General features: G+C 31.6%; 1 protein-coding gene across 1 annotated transcript; it reads left to right on the forward strand.

The window, feature by feature from the left end:
* Positions 1 to 2,188: 2,188 nt before the first annotated feature.
* Positions 2,189 to 3,381, forward strand: LOC107021527 (protein SRC2 homolog). Its single transcript, XM_015222204.2, has one exon. The coding sequence runs from the start codon at positions 2,294 to 2,296 to the stop codon at positions 3,071 to 3,073; it is 780 nt and encodes a 259-aa protein (XP_015077690.1). The 5' UTR covers positions 2,189 to 2,293; the 3' UTR covers positions 3,074 to 3,381.
* Positions 3,382 to 13,519: the final 10,138 nt, after the last annotated feature.

Here is a 13,519-nt window from a genome sequence, read left to right on the forward strand (position 1 = left end):
CATTTTTATTTGAATTGTCCATGTATAAATTAGTGGATAAGCCAGAAATTTATATACAAGAATGCATAAAAATGTTCATTTTGAACTCCATAATACAATAATAAAACATTTACGGGAGCAACATAATAATCTTCAAAGTTGAGTAGTTATGTAATGATAATGTAATTGTAACTCATTAAAGCTTTCATTTTTATTTGAATTGTCCATAAATATGTATATATTAGTGGCCAAGCCAAAAATTTCACGAAGGATGTCAAGTGCTAAAGTGAATCCGATCTTCTTAAAAAGTGAAAAAATAGTTACTAGTAAGATTCAAACACAAGAACACTTTAAGTTTGCGTGTCTCTACTCTTCCAAGGCACCTGAAACCACCAGGCTACATTAGATTGTTGTGTCAAGAGTGTCCAAAATATGTTACTTACCCACTTTATTTATCATTTTTTACGTATATACACGATATAATTTTCTGATGAAGGGTGTCCAATTAGCGTCAATATATATATATATATATACACGAACACTTTAAGTTTGCGTGTCTCTACTCTTCCAAGGCACCTGAAACCACCAGGCTACATTAGATTGTTGTGTCAAGAGTGTCCAAAATATGTTACTTACCCACTTCATTTATCATTTTTTACGTATATATACGATATAATTTCCGACGAAGGGTGTCCAATTAGCGTCAATATATATATATATACACGAACACTTTAAGTTTGCGTGTCTCTACTCTTCCAAGGCACCTGAAACCACCAGGCTACATTAGATTGTTGTGTCAAGAGTGTCCAAAATATGTTACTTACCCACTTTATTTATCATATTTTACGTATATATACGATATAATTTTCCGACGACGGTATCCATTAAAGAATTTGAGAAAACTAAATTTTTATATTACATGAATATTATATAGGGCGATCATTTGAAGAAGAAGAAAGAAATGATTTATATTATGAAATAAGAAAATAACAACATAATATTGATAAGAATAGAAAATTCTTTTTTTAGAGAGCAAAACAAAAAATTGGATTGGAGTTGATTGTTTGAAAATATTAACATCCGTTGTGTCCCTAGTTACTTGTTCATTTCTGAATTGACACACTTATTAAGAAAATAATTATAGACCTAGTGAGATTATCATTTTACCTTAAATTGGCACATATATTAAGAAAACAATTATTGACCTAGTGAGTTACCATTTTACTCATACTAATTATGAAGTTGATAAATCAAAAACCTAAGATTTTCAAAAGTTTTTTTGTTTTTCAAAGTAGGTAAAAATATTATGTTCTTTTTTAATTTGTCAAAATGGACAAGTAATTAAGGACAATTAAAATTAAAAAAAAAAGTGAACAAATAATTACGAATAGAGAAAGTAAAAAAAAAAAACTCTACATTTAGAAAATAAAATACTAGAGGATAAGGTTAAAGAAGAAGGTAAAAAATGGCGAGTATAATTTTCTAAGTCAATTCAGAAGAAACAAAGATCCATCCGTGTTTATACCGTGTATATATAGAGAATCACAATTTTATAGGAATACTCAAATTAAACTTTACAAATTATTTGACACAAAATTCAGCTCATGTCCCTGTCAAAAACAATAACCAGTGCTAAGATAAAGCCTGTGCCCACTATACCTCATTTTCCACACAATTTAGTCCCCATCCCAGCCTAATCTTTATTTGTTTATTCCATGCCACCATCCATTTGGCCTAGACTCTTCTTGGTGAAGGTATAAAACAACTCTCAATTGTTTCTAAATATAATACTCTAGATGTTTACTTTTAATAATGTTGAAGAATCAATGTAAAAGATGCGCATATCTTAATTTCACATACAATATTCTAATTTTTACTAAAATGAAAGCTCACAATCAAAGGATATTCCTTTTATTCTAGTTTTTGTTGTATCTTTTTTCTCAGAGTAAATTCAACTAATTAATAATATAAAATTTGGATGTTTAAAAATTATTACTTTGTTTAAAACAATACAATATAAAAAATACATTTTAAATACAAATTACCACGTTTTGTGAATTTTAACCCAATTACTCCATACCATATTATTATTACCTCTAACATAAAAACCAGAGGACAGAAATGGAACTTCAGAGAAACAAAATCCATTGGTTGCTTTGTCATAAACGTCAAACCATTCAGATTACGTGCTATAAATACTAAACTCCAGAACCATCATTTGCCCACATTGATACCAAACCATTATTTATTTCTATTTGCTCAACAAACACATATCTAGAGTATTTCAATTTTATTATTTTTTTTTTCTGTGAAAATGGGATCACGTTACGAAGTTGAAGTAAAAATAACTTCAGCCAAAGATTTGAAGAACATCAACTGGCGTTACGGCCCACTCAAACCATACGCAGTTGTCTGGGTTGATCCTAATGCTAAATGCTCCACTAAAGTCGATGAAGATGGTGATACTTCCCCTTATTGGAACGATAAACTTGTTATTCCTTTGTATTCTCCCATTGATGAATCCGTATTGTATATCGATATGGTTCATGCTGTTGGCGCTGAAGAGGACACCAAGCCTCTTATCGGATCCGCTAAGATTCCTCTTAGCGAAGTCGTAGATGAGGCTGGGGTAGGCGGTGAGGTGGAGCGTACGCTCCACCTCAAACGCCCTTCTGGCCGTCCTCAAGGGAAGGTACAAGTACAGGTTACCGTACGCGACCCACGCTATCGTGCGCGGGATGCCTATTACGCACCTCCGTACGGTGTGCCCCCTCCTGCCCAGCCTTATAATTACGGGCAGCCGGCCCCAGGGAGTTACGGGCAGCCAGAGTACGGGATGGGGAGCTACGGGCAGCCGAGTGTGGGTAATTACGGGCAGGCAGGTGGTGTTTATGGTTACGAAGAGGAGAAGAAGAAGAGTAAATTTGGAATGGGGACAGGATTGGCAGTGGGTGCAGTAGCGGGGGTATTGGGTGGAGTGGCGATAGCAGAGGGTATTGATCACTTGGAGAATAGTATCGCGGAAGATGCGGCGGAGAAAGTGGAGGAAGATCTCGCCGACGACGATGGTGATTACGGCGATGACGACTTTTAATTAAGCTACCGTTAAGTAATATTCTTAGAGTATTTTTTATGCCCAATAATGTTAGTGAGTGAGTTACGAACTGCTGTGAAAAAGGAAGAAGGGAATAAGCTTATATTCCAGTAAATCATTAATATTGGCTTCTCACAGAGCAAAGAAAAAAACTTGGATACTACTAATGATAGATTTTAACTAGATCGAATATATCCAATGTTATAGAGAAAAGTTGTTCGAGATGTATATTTTTGAGCGTTTGAAAAAGTTTATCTGTATCGGTATTTATATCAAGTTAATATAATTTTTATTATTATGTGATTTAATAAAGTAAAATAATCAATAAGTTTCAACACATGACATACATATGTATTCACTTGGTGTAAATATTCGGTACCGATACGTTTTATCCGTGTTTAATTAATTGTCGCAAAAATAAACTCTTTCATTTTAATTTTATGTAAATTAATTTAACTTGATACGAATTTTAAGTTTTTTTTTTTTTTTGGAAATTTATGATCTAAAATAAGTGAAAGATGTTTGTTTGATCGTAAATCATTTCATTAAAAATAAAATGAATAATTTCAAGTTGAATTGTTAATAAATCTGCATATATATTATTATTATTTTCTTACAGATTATAAAAGAAAGGAAAATTAGTTATATAAATTAAGATAAACAAAGTATATCTATTTGTGATTATTTTACTTAATTTTATATGTAAAACTTACATATTCAAATTTTCTTGTTAGTCATTTGCAGGGATATTCTTTTTATACTTCGAATCATGATAAATTGATTCGTAATTAGAATACAGGTAATAGAATTAGTTACTTTTTTCGTTTTAAAAAGAATTGATTTTATTATTTTATTTCGTATATTTCAAAAAAAAATTGCTTTTCATTTTTTTAATAACACTTTAATTCTTCACGTGATATGTTTAAGACCAAAAGATTAAAGGAGTATATTTTAAATAACTTTAATTTAGAACCACAAGATTTAAAAGTCTTTTTTTTTCTTAAACTCCGTTCCAAATCAAACTAAATCATCCTTTTTGAAACTGAGGAAATATTAATTATAGAAGAATTACTTAAAGTCAAAGTTGATTTTGGACTAATATACCAATTTCGTATTGATTTAGAATTCCTTTATTCAAATATTTAGACAAAGATAAAACAGTTTCAGATACATGATGATTTTGAAACCGAAGGCCACCTACCACCGTAGGTTTTAAAAACCGAATCATTTATCAGTGAACGTGTTGATTTTTATAAAGAAAATTTATCCTGTTCAATATTTAAGTTTGATTATATTGAATTCGCACTATGCAAAGCTTCATTAGAATTTAGAAACAAAACACTTCATATCAATAACTTTTTATATTAAAAATCTAAATTTAAAAAGTTTAATTAAAAAAAATAACTTCATCCACTTGCCACATCTTTTGATGGTACCGATACCAACTCCTTGTTGAATAGAGACCTAATATCAGCAAAAAGTTTGGGTCACACAAGTGGACAAATGGTAAACGACCATAGCTTGGTAGGAGTTAGGGACCTAAATAAGCTACAAAAAAGAAGTTATCAAAATAAGGTACTATTTTAGAAAGTAATTAAAATATGCTTATAGAAGAAAAAAATTTCACTTTATACAATATTTTAAACGTTTTCTGTTAATTTCATAACGTTTATATGTTAATAATATATGATGAAACTATTTCTTACACTTTATAAGGTGTAAATTTTTCTTACACTATGTAAAGTGAAATTTTTTCTTACACTTTATAAAGTGGAAGAAAAACTTACACTTTACAAAAAGAAATATTTTTCACGTTTTCCTCTATTTATGAAGTTTTTGCTCTGTTTGTTATACAATTGAGATATTTTTCCTATATATGTAAAAAAAATATAAATATTTATCACATGCAATTAACTTACTTAAATAAAAAATCAAGTGTTGAACATACTGATAATCTTTGCATAAAAAATAGGCGAGACATGAAAATTTGAGATGTCTCAACATTTTCCGTCATTTCAAACTGTGAGGACTGACCAAAATAATTATCCAGTCCATAACTTGGAGCAATATTCCTATCTTTGAAGTAAACCGCTACATAATAATAATAATAATAATAATAATAATAATAATAATAATAATAATAGTAATAATAATAATAATAATAAATCTTATAAATTAATAAATAATTGACAAAATGAACAAATAATAATTGAAATATAATTATTGAGCATTACCAGCCACTTTCATTGATAGTTTCGTTCAAATCAAAATTATATCGATTGGTAAGAATATTTTGATAACGAGTCATGTTAGAAAAATCAGTAGATTGAGTTATCAGAAATCCATCAACGCTATTATAATTTTCTAATTGGAGATGGACATCGACCGTTAAAGAAGAACATTGTTAGCTAGTCTTAGGCTCCTTTCTAAAATAGATTTCAAGTATTGTTAACTTGATTTGATCTATGTAATCATTTAAAACCCTCAAAAAGTCTGTCAACGATTTGTCATTATAGATAATCCATTCTCCAAAATTTACTTGTCCTTGTAATAAAAACGAAGTAGGTATTTTCGGACTAAAGTCATAATAACTATTTATACCCCATTTTTTTATAAATTGATGAAAGGAATATACAATATCGGATATTAATTGAATATTTAACATTGTGTTTGGGAGGGAAAATAATAATAAATTGTATTTTCATCATGTATAATTTCGTCATTCCAATAAATCGAAACTCTAATTTTTGGTTTAGAAGACATTATTTTGTGATTGAAATGAAGGATAATAGAAGACTAAAAATGTTAACTTTGTTATGTTTGAATGTCCTTAAATAGAGCTTGAATGAATTTTCAGAATAGAAAATATAAAAATACATAGTGTAATAATTTTTTTTATTTTTATGATATGTCAAATCAATATAATTGTATGATAAACATTACAAAAACATCACAAGGAGAGCAAAACTTGAAAAATATTCCTCTTTTTAAAATATAAGTTTTTCTTTCACTTTATAAAGTATAAGAATAAGTTTCACTTTACAAAGTGTAAGAAAAACATACATTAAGAAATAGTTTCGTTATATATTAAAATATACCCGTTATGGACTAAGGAAAGACGTTTGGAATATTGGGTAAAGTGAAATTTTTTCTTCTACTAAGCCTATTTTAGTTACTTCTTAAAATAGTGGCTTATTTTGGTCACTTTTATTTTTTTGTGTCTTATTTAATTTCCGAACTCCCCCTTTCTCTTATACTAGTTGCCATTTTTTTTAATTGAAAAAGAACTTTTTATAATCGACCTAACTCAAAATATTTAGAACCTCCTATTTAGGCGTGTTACGATTTGAATAAATACCGATTCAAATTAAAAAATTAAATTAACTCGTAAAAATAAAATTGATTTTATTTGAGTTTGTTTAGTTTTAGATTTTTGAAAATTAATAGTATTTGATTTTGATTATGGTTTTATTCAAAAAAATTGAAGAAATAATCGAATCGAACCGATAAATTATATACATATATTTTTTATTAATATACATACTTAATATGTCATTTTTATAAATAATTTTAAAGATCATATATATTTTTATTAAAATTTCTTCATAATTTACTTACGGAAAAGGGCCTAAAATATCCTCATAGTATTGAAAATGGTACAAAATTACCCTCGATCCACCTGTTGGCTCCAAAATACCCTTCCCACCCACCTATTGGGTCCAAAATACCCTTGTCATCCACCTTTTGGTTCAAAATTGACCACTTATTTAACGGTTTTATATTTAAACTATTTAAATATTTTTTAAAATACGTAGTGCTCAACTATTGTTATAATTTAACTTATTAGTATAATTTATAAATCAATCCATTACGCACCCATTACTAATTAAATTCCTCTTAATAAACTCGTCATATTATTAATGCAAGCTACTGCCAATTGAGTGTTTTTAAAAATTATAGAAGTAAATAATCATACATTCAAGTGGCTAAATAAAAATCACCGATAAACTTAAAAGTCTGACTATGTTCATCTTAATTATTCTTACGTCTCAATTATGTGATGTTACTTCATACGTAACTTTTTTTCAAAAAAATATATTAAAGGTTTTAAAACAAATCATAAATATTTATAAAATTATATTTTAAAAAAATGCATGATTAATTCGGGATGTATTACTTCTTTACCTTTAATCATAAATTTCTAATTCAATCTTGAAAGAGAATCCAATTGAAAGTCTCATCCTAAATAAGCGGCTCAACCTAAATTTAATTGGAGCTTAAATTCGGACTCGAATAATTTTAGATGTCATTTTCAGGAATCTATAATTTCATCGTGTTTTAGTAGTGCTTATGACGATTTTGATATTAAAATTGAATTATTAATTGAGTGAGGTTTAGTTAGTAATGAGTGGGTAGTGGGTTGGTTTATAAATTATATTAATAAATTAAAATTATAATCAATAGTTGAACGCCAAGTATTTTAAAAAATATTTAAAGAGTTTAATTTAAAAAACAATTAAAAAGTGGTCAATTTTGAACCCAAAGGTGGATGACAAGGGTATTTTGGAGCCAATAGGTGGATGAAAAGGGCATTTTGGAGCCAATAGGTGGATGGAGGGTAATTTTGTACCATTTTCAATACTTCAAGGGTATTTTAGGCCCTTTTCCGATTTACTTATTGAAAGCAAAAATATCCAAGATGAAAATATTTATCTTATTGATTTCATGTATATGAGTGTCTATGACAATTCTTTGTAAGACTGTAAATGTTATTGTCTCTTCATTTTAGTTCAATGTGGTGAACTTTAAAGCTTTACTGATAGTAAATTTAGTGATCGAAGTTCAGTAATTTAAGTCATTGTAACTATTTTTCGTTTTGAATAGATTTTTGTCACTTTTTCACATTTTGAATGAATTGTTTCTTTTATTTTTTGTGTATGGTTAATAACCAAATCAAATCAAACTGAAATCGATAACAACAAAAATGATAAATGTAAATTATATTTGGTTTGGTTTGGTTTTGATAATTTTTAAACCGATTAAGTTGGTTTGATTTCAATTTTGACCAATAACCAATCCAAACCGACCCATGAACACCCCTACTCTTGTTCATTGGACTTAAGAGAAATGAACTCCTAAAAATAAGAGATATTGAGACTTATGTCACGGACTTAGAGTATTTAATAAAGCTTCGTGCAGCCCTCGACGACTTACTCACTAATCTTTCAAGATTTTGTAAGTTCAAGAAAGCCTTTAAGAGTTAGATCGCTAAGAGAATGCTTGAAAAAGACTTAGAAAGAACAAGAAAGAGATTTGAAGAAGGCTTGTATATTGCTTTGGAGAATGCTTGACAAGTTGAGTGATGTCTCGTGTTGGAATTCTACCCTCCTAAATTCTTCACAGGAACACGTACAGACAATGTATTTCTGTTTGTGTAAAACCTAACAATGAACAAATCAAAACAACACTTTGTATTATTTATAAACTTCGAACAATACAACGATTACAGAACTCCGTAACCTAAGAAATTATAAACTCTAATTTCTTCTACCCAAGACACAAAACTAATCCCTAGTTTCGTATCTTCTAACGCTCTTCAAGTTCTTCAACTTGTCAAGCAACTCCTACTCACACAACTCGGATTGTAAACAAGACTCTTGAATACAACCTTACAATTATCTCAACTCGCAGCACTAAAAAGTAATTATCAAAACTCTCTCAAAGCTCATTGTGTTTTGATCTTCTTTCTATGTAAGTGCGCAATTTTTGTCAAGCGAAACTATCGCCCTATTTATAGACTTGAAACTTCAACAAGTTCTTGATTGATTCAACTTTGTCTTTTGCCTCTACAGAAACCTTGTTGAACTTGAATTAATCTTCACATAGAAAACCTTGTTGAATTCGAAATGATCTTCACGTAGAAATCCTCGTTGCTCTTGACTTGAAAAAACTTTTCCACACAATTTCCTTATTAAATAAGGAAACACGCCTTTTCTTATTTTGGTAAGAAAATTTTATTTAACCACATAATTTCCTTATTAAATAAGAAAACACGGCTTTCATTAATTAGGTAAGAAAATTTTATTTAGTGCTAATCTTTAACTCCAATTCCTTTTCCAACTTGATTTCACTGAAAACATGTTGCTACTACCTGTTTTTCGAAATATATAATTTTTGCCATATTCCAAAACAACATGAGTTTAACAAATTCCCCCTTTTTGATTTATGGCAAATATACATCTGCTGCATCTAACAAGTAAATAGTAACATACATGTTTTTGCACGCTGATTCCCCCCTTTTGACATTAGGCAAAAAAATTTTTTGCATATGTATGCACCCATATAGATAACACACAAAAACTGCATAACTGAAAAATATGAGTACAATTATCCAGATAGTAAAATTAGAGACAACAAAAAACATCTAGTCCATGTCTGTAAGATAAAGTCAAGTAAGTACACTATATGCTTTAATCAACAGACAAAATATCAAAACAACAGAACACATAAAATCACGGATTTGTTTAGGAAGGCTGAGAAGGGGCAAGCACTAGAGAGTTAGCTGAAGAATTGGCTTTAACAAGATCAAGAAGCCCTTTAAGATTGGCAGAATTTGTGGATTGTTCAGTTTCAAGCGCAACCACAACCTTAGCCAGTTCACCCTTCAATCTTGAATTTTCTTCTTCTAAACGAGCATGCTCAAACTTATAGGTCATACGAAGTTGTTCCATAACAATAGAGTGAGATGCCCTGAGTGCAGTAATTTCATCATCTTTAGTAACGAGTTGAGCACGCAATTTCTGTACATGAGCATTTGTTTCGTTCTTAAGATCTGGAAAACAGTTAGATCGATAGTACCCAAAACATCTTTGGTCGTTTGTTCTTACCACTTCTTCACTGGTATTTGAAAATGTTCAAATAACTCACCCAACCAAAACCCATATCCTAAGGAATATAGCTTAGTATCTTCCATACAAGTACAACTCATATGACATAACATTAACGCGGGTAAGTTTATTTGCTGCCTAGAAATTAGCAGTTCCATCAGGGTGAGATCCAAGTAGTTAGCCTCTATGCGCTTTTGTCCTTTAGGATGGATAACTTTGTGTACTACATCATACAACAACTTATGCAGAGGTAATATAGCATTTTTAGTGACTTTAGAACATTCCTCAGCACGAGGGTCATGTGCAAATTTTCTAATAATCTCAAGAGCACTAGGCAATCCATCTAGTTGAGGCCAACTTCGCTTGACATAGTGACACCACCCAGTATTTGGAATGCCTAAGATCTGACTAATGTCTTCTGGTGCAATAATGAAGTTCTTCCCCCTAACAGTACTAAAGATGGAAAAGGGTGAAACAATAGCATTAATGTAGAACTGACGAGTTTCAACTCTACCTATCTTTCTTCTAGACGTACCTTGAAGGAACAATTTTGTCCAACCCTGAGCAGTTAAGATACTAAGTAATTCCCTCATTTCATCAGCCCCAAAACCTTGTAATCAACCTTCCCATTAGCACTTTCCTTTGCATAAAATTCATGATTCTATCAATAGAGATTCCAGGATACTGATCTAGATCAGTAGACCAATATCTTCCCCCTCATCGCTAGACTCCTCCTCCCAATCAGATTCAGAGGATACTACCCTTTTTCCCTTTTCTTTTGTTTTGTTAGTTGTTCCTACAAATTTCCTATTGGACCTTTTGGGTGGTTTCCTAGGTGATTTTGACACTATTTTCTGATCACTTTTTCTTCGTTTCTCTAATTCTGATGAATTATCAAGTATAATGATAGGAGAGTCGGTGCATGGGGACTTACTTGTTGAGCAACGTGACTTCTTAGCATGTATGAGAATCATTCCCTCCTCTAGGGATCGTTTAACAGATCGAATGATCTTCACAAGTATTGAAATCGATGGAGGAGAGCGTTCTGCATCGTCATGGACTTCCCTAGATGAACCCACTGTCTCTGTAGACCTTTTGATAAGTCGAGAATGGATTTGCTTAGGAACGAAACAAGTAAGGGGAATGTCATCATTGGACATGGTGGTTGAGTATTCCCCCTTACTCATTGCCAAAGATTGTTCATCTCTTCCCCCTGAATAGGATTATCTTCGAATAATGGGTATGAGGTATGAGATATCCCTAGAGTATCTACATACAGTACATCAGAGGGGTAGCAATCGAGGGGTGATTGTTGGTATGGGATGATGGTTAGGGTGCAAGAAGATTTGGAAGATGATTCCATCTTTTGTGTTGGAAGAGTAAAAGTGTAGTAAGAGGGTTTCTTTTAATGGAGAGAGTTTAGAAAGGGGAAGAAGCTCTTTGGATTTTGTGAGAAGAAGTGGAAGGGTTTTTCTTGGGAAGAAGAGTGAGATTTGAAGTTTTGGTGGCTTTTTAGACTAGGTGTAATGATTTTATTTAGCGTGTGGGAGAGGAGTGATTATGTGTGTGGTATTTAAAATATTTTATCATAGATTACAGAGCAAAATAATTATACCTACTTAATAGTAACTTACCTTATCATGGATGCTAGTTTTATTTTTGGACTCTTTCTTCATATCTGAATGATAGTATACCGTATTTAAAAAATTATAAGTCTTTGAAAGCTTCAACTATGAGGGTGCATGTGTTTGCAGGGGGTTCTTCTTCCTGAAGACTCGGGTTAATTTTATCATTCCTATTTCCAACATGTTCCTCTCAAAGTGTTCCCTTGCAAGTGCTTTAGTGAAGATGTCAGCAATTTGTTGTTCAGTAGCACAAAAGTTCATAGAAATTTGACCCTTCTCTACGTTATCTTGAAGAAAGTGATGACGAATGTCAACGTGTTTAGTTCTCTTATGTAGTACTGGGTTTTTGACTATGTTGATTGCACTCTTGTTATCAGAGAAGATTGAACACATTCAATTCTGAGACCAAAATCACTGAGTTGTTGTTTTATCCAAAACAGTTGAGCGTAACATGAGGCAGCTACTACATATTCTGCTTCTGCGGTGGATAATGAAACTGAATTTTGTTTCTTTGATCCCCAAGATATTAAGCAAGAGCCTAAGAAGTGAGTCATGCCAGTCGTACTTTTCCTTTCAGCGAGATAACATGCATAATCTGCATCATCATACCCTACTAAATCAAAATTACTCCCCTTGGGATACCATAGTCCTAAATTAGTTTTTCCTTTTAGGTATCTAAGAATTCTTTTATTAGCTTAAAGGTGGGACTCTTTAGGATTGGTTTGGAATCGAGAACACAAGTCCACACTAAATGCTAGATTTGGTCTTCTGGCAGTGAGATACAAGAGCGACCCAATCATAACTCTATACAATTTTTGTTCCACAGAGGAACCTGTTCCTTCAAGATCCAGTTTTGTGGCAGTGGCTATTGGAGTGTCGATTTGCTTAGCATCATCCATCTTGAATCTTTTGAGTAGTTCTTTGGCATACTTTTGTTGATGAATGAAAGTACCAACCTGTGTTTGCTTTATTTGGGGTCCTAGAAAGTAGTTCAATTCACCAATCATTCTCATCTCCATTCACTACTCATAAGATTAGCAAAGTCGTCTGTAAGAGTCTTATTTGTTGCTCCAAAGATAGTGTCATCTACATATACTTGGAGAATCAATAAGTCTTTTCCTTTATTTCTCAAGAACAGTGTGTTGTCTATTTTACCTCTTGAATACTCGTGGTTTAAAAGAAACTTTGATAATGTGTCATACCATGTCCTTGGAGCTTGTTTCAGTTAAAAGTTTTGTCAAGTTTATAAACATGGTCAGGAAGATCATTGTTCTCGAAACCAGGAGGTTGTTTGACAAATACTTCTTCTTGTAGTAGCCCATTAAAAGTAACATTTTTGACATCCATTTGATACAATGTGAACTCCATGTGAGATGTGAATGCCATGAGTAATCGGATTGCTTCCAATCTTGCCACAGGTGCAAAAGTTTCATCATAGTCTATTCCTTCTTCTTTATTATGCCCTTGGACTACCAGCCTAGCTAGATTTCTTGTTATGGTACCATGTTCATATAACTTGTTCGTAAACACCTATTTAGTTCCAATTATAGTTTTGTTTGGGGGCTTAGGTACTAGATGCCAAACCTTACTCCTTTCAAATTGATATAATTCCTCTTCCATTGCTATAATCAAATCTGCATCTTGGAGAGCTTCACTTATCTTCTTTGGTTCCACCATGGATAAGAATGCATTATGAGCACAATGATTCTTTATTCCTGACCTGGTGGTAATTCCAGAAGAAAGATCAGTGAGCAAGTTTTCCAGTGGGTGTGATCCTTGGTATTTGTATTCTTTTAGAATCAGATTTGATTTTTCCCTATCTTGATCTTTGTTTAACTCTGATTGCTTTTCATCAGTATCAGTTATTCATCATTACCCTCACTTGTCACATGTGTTTCAGTACATTCTCTATTTCCAGTGTCAGAGGAACCTGT

Source organism: Solanum pennellii, chromosome 6 (genome assembly GCF_001406875.1).
Source record: "Solanum pennellii chromosome 6, SPENNV200".
NCBI classification, from domain to species: domain Eukaryota; kingdom Viridiplantae; phylum Streptophyta; class Magnoliopsida; order Solanales; family Solanaceae; genus Solanum; species Solanum pennellii.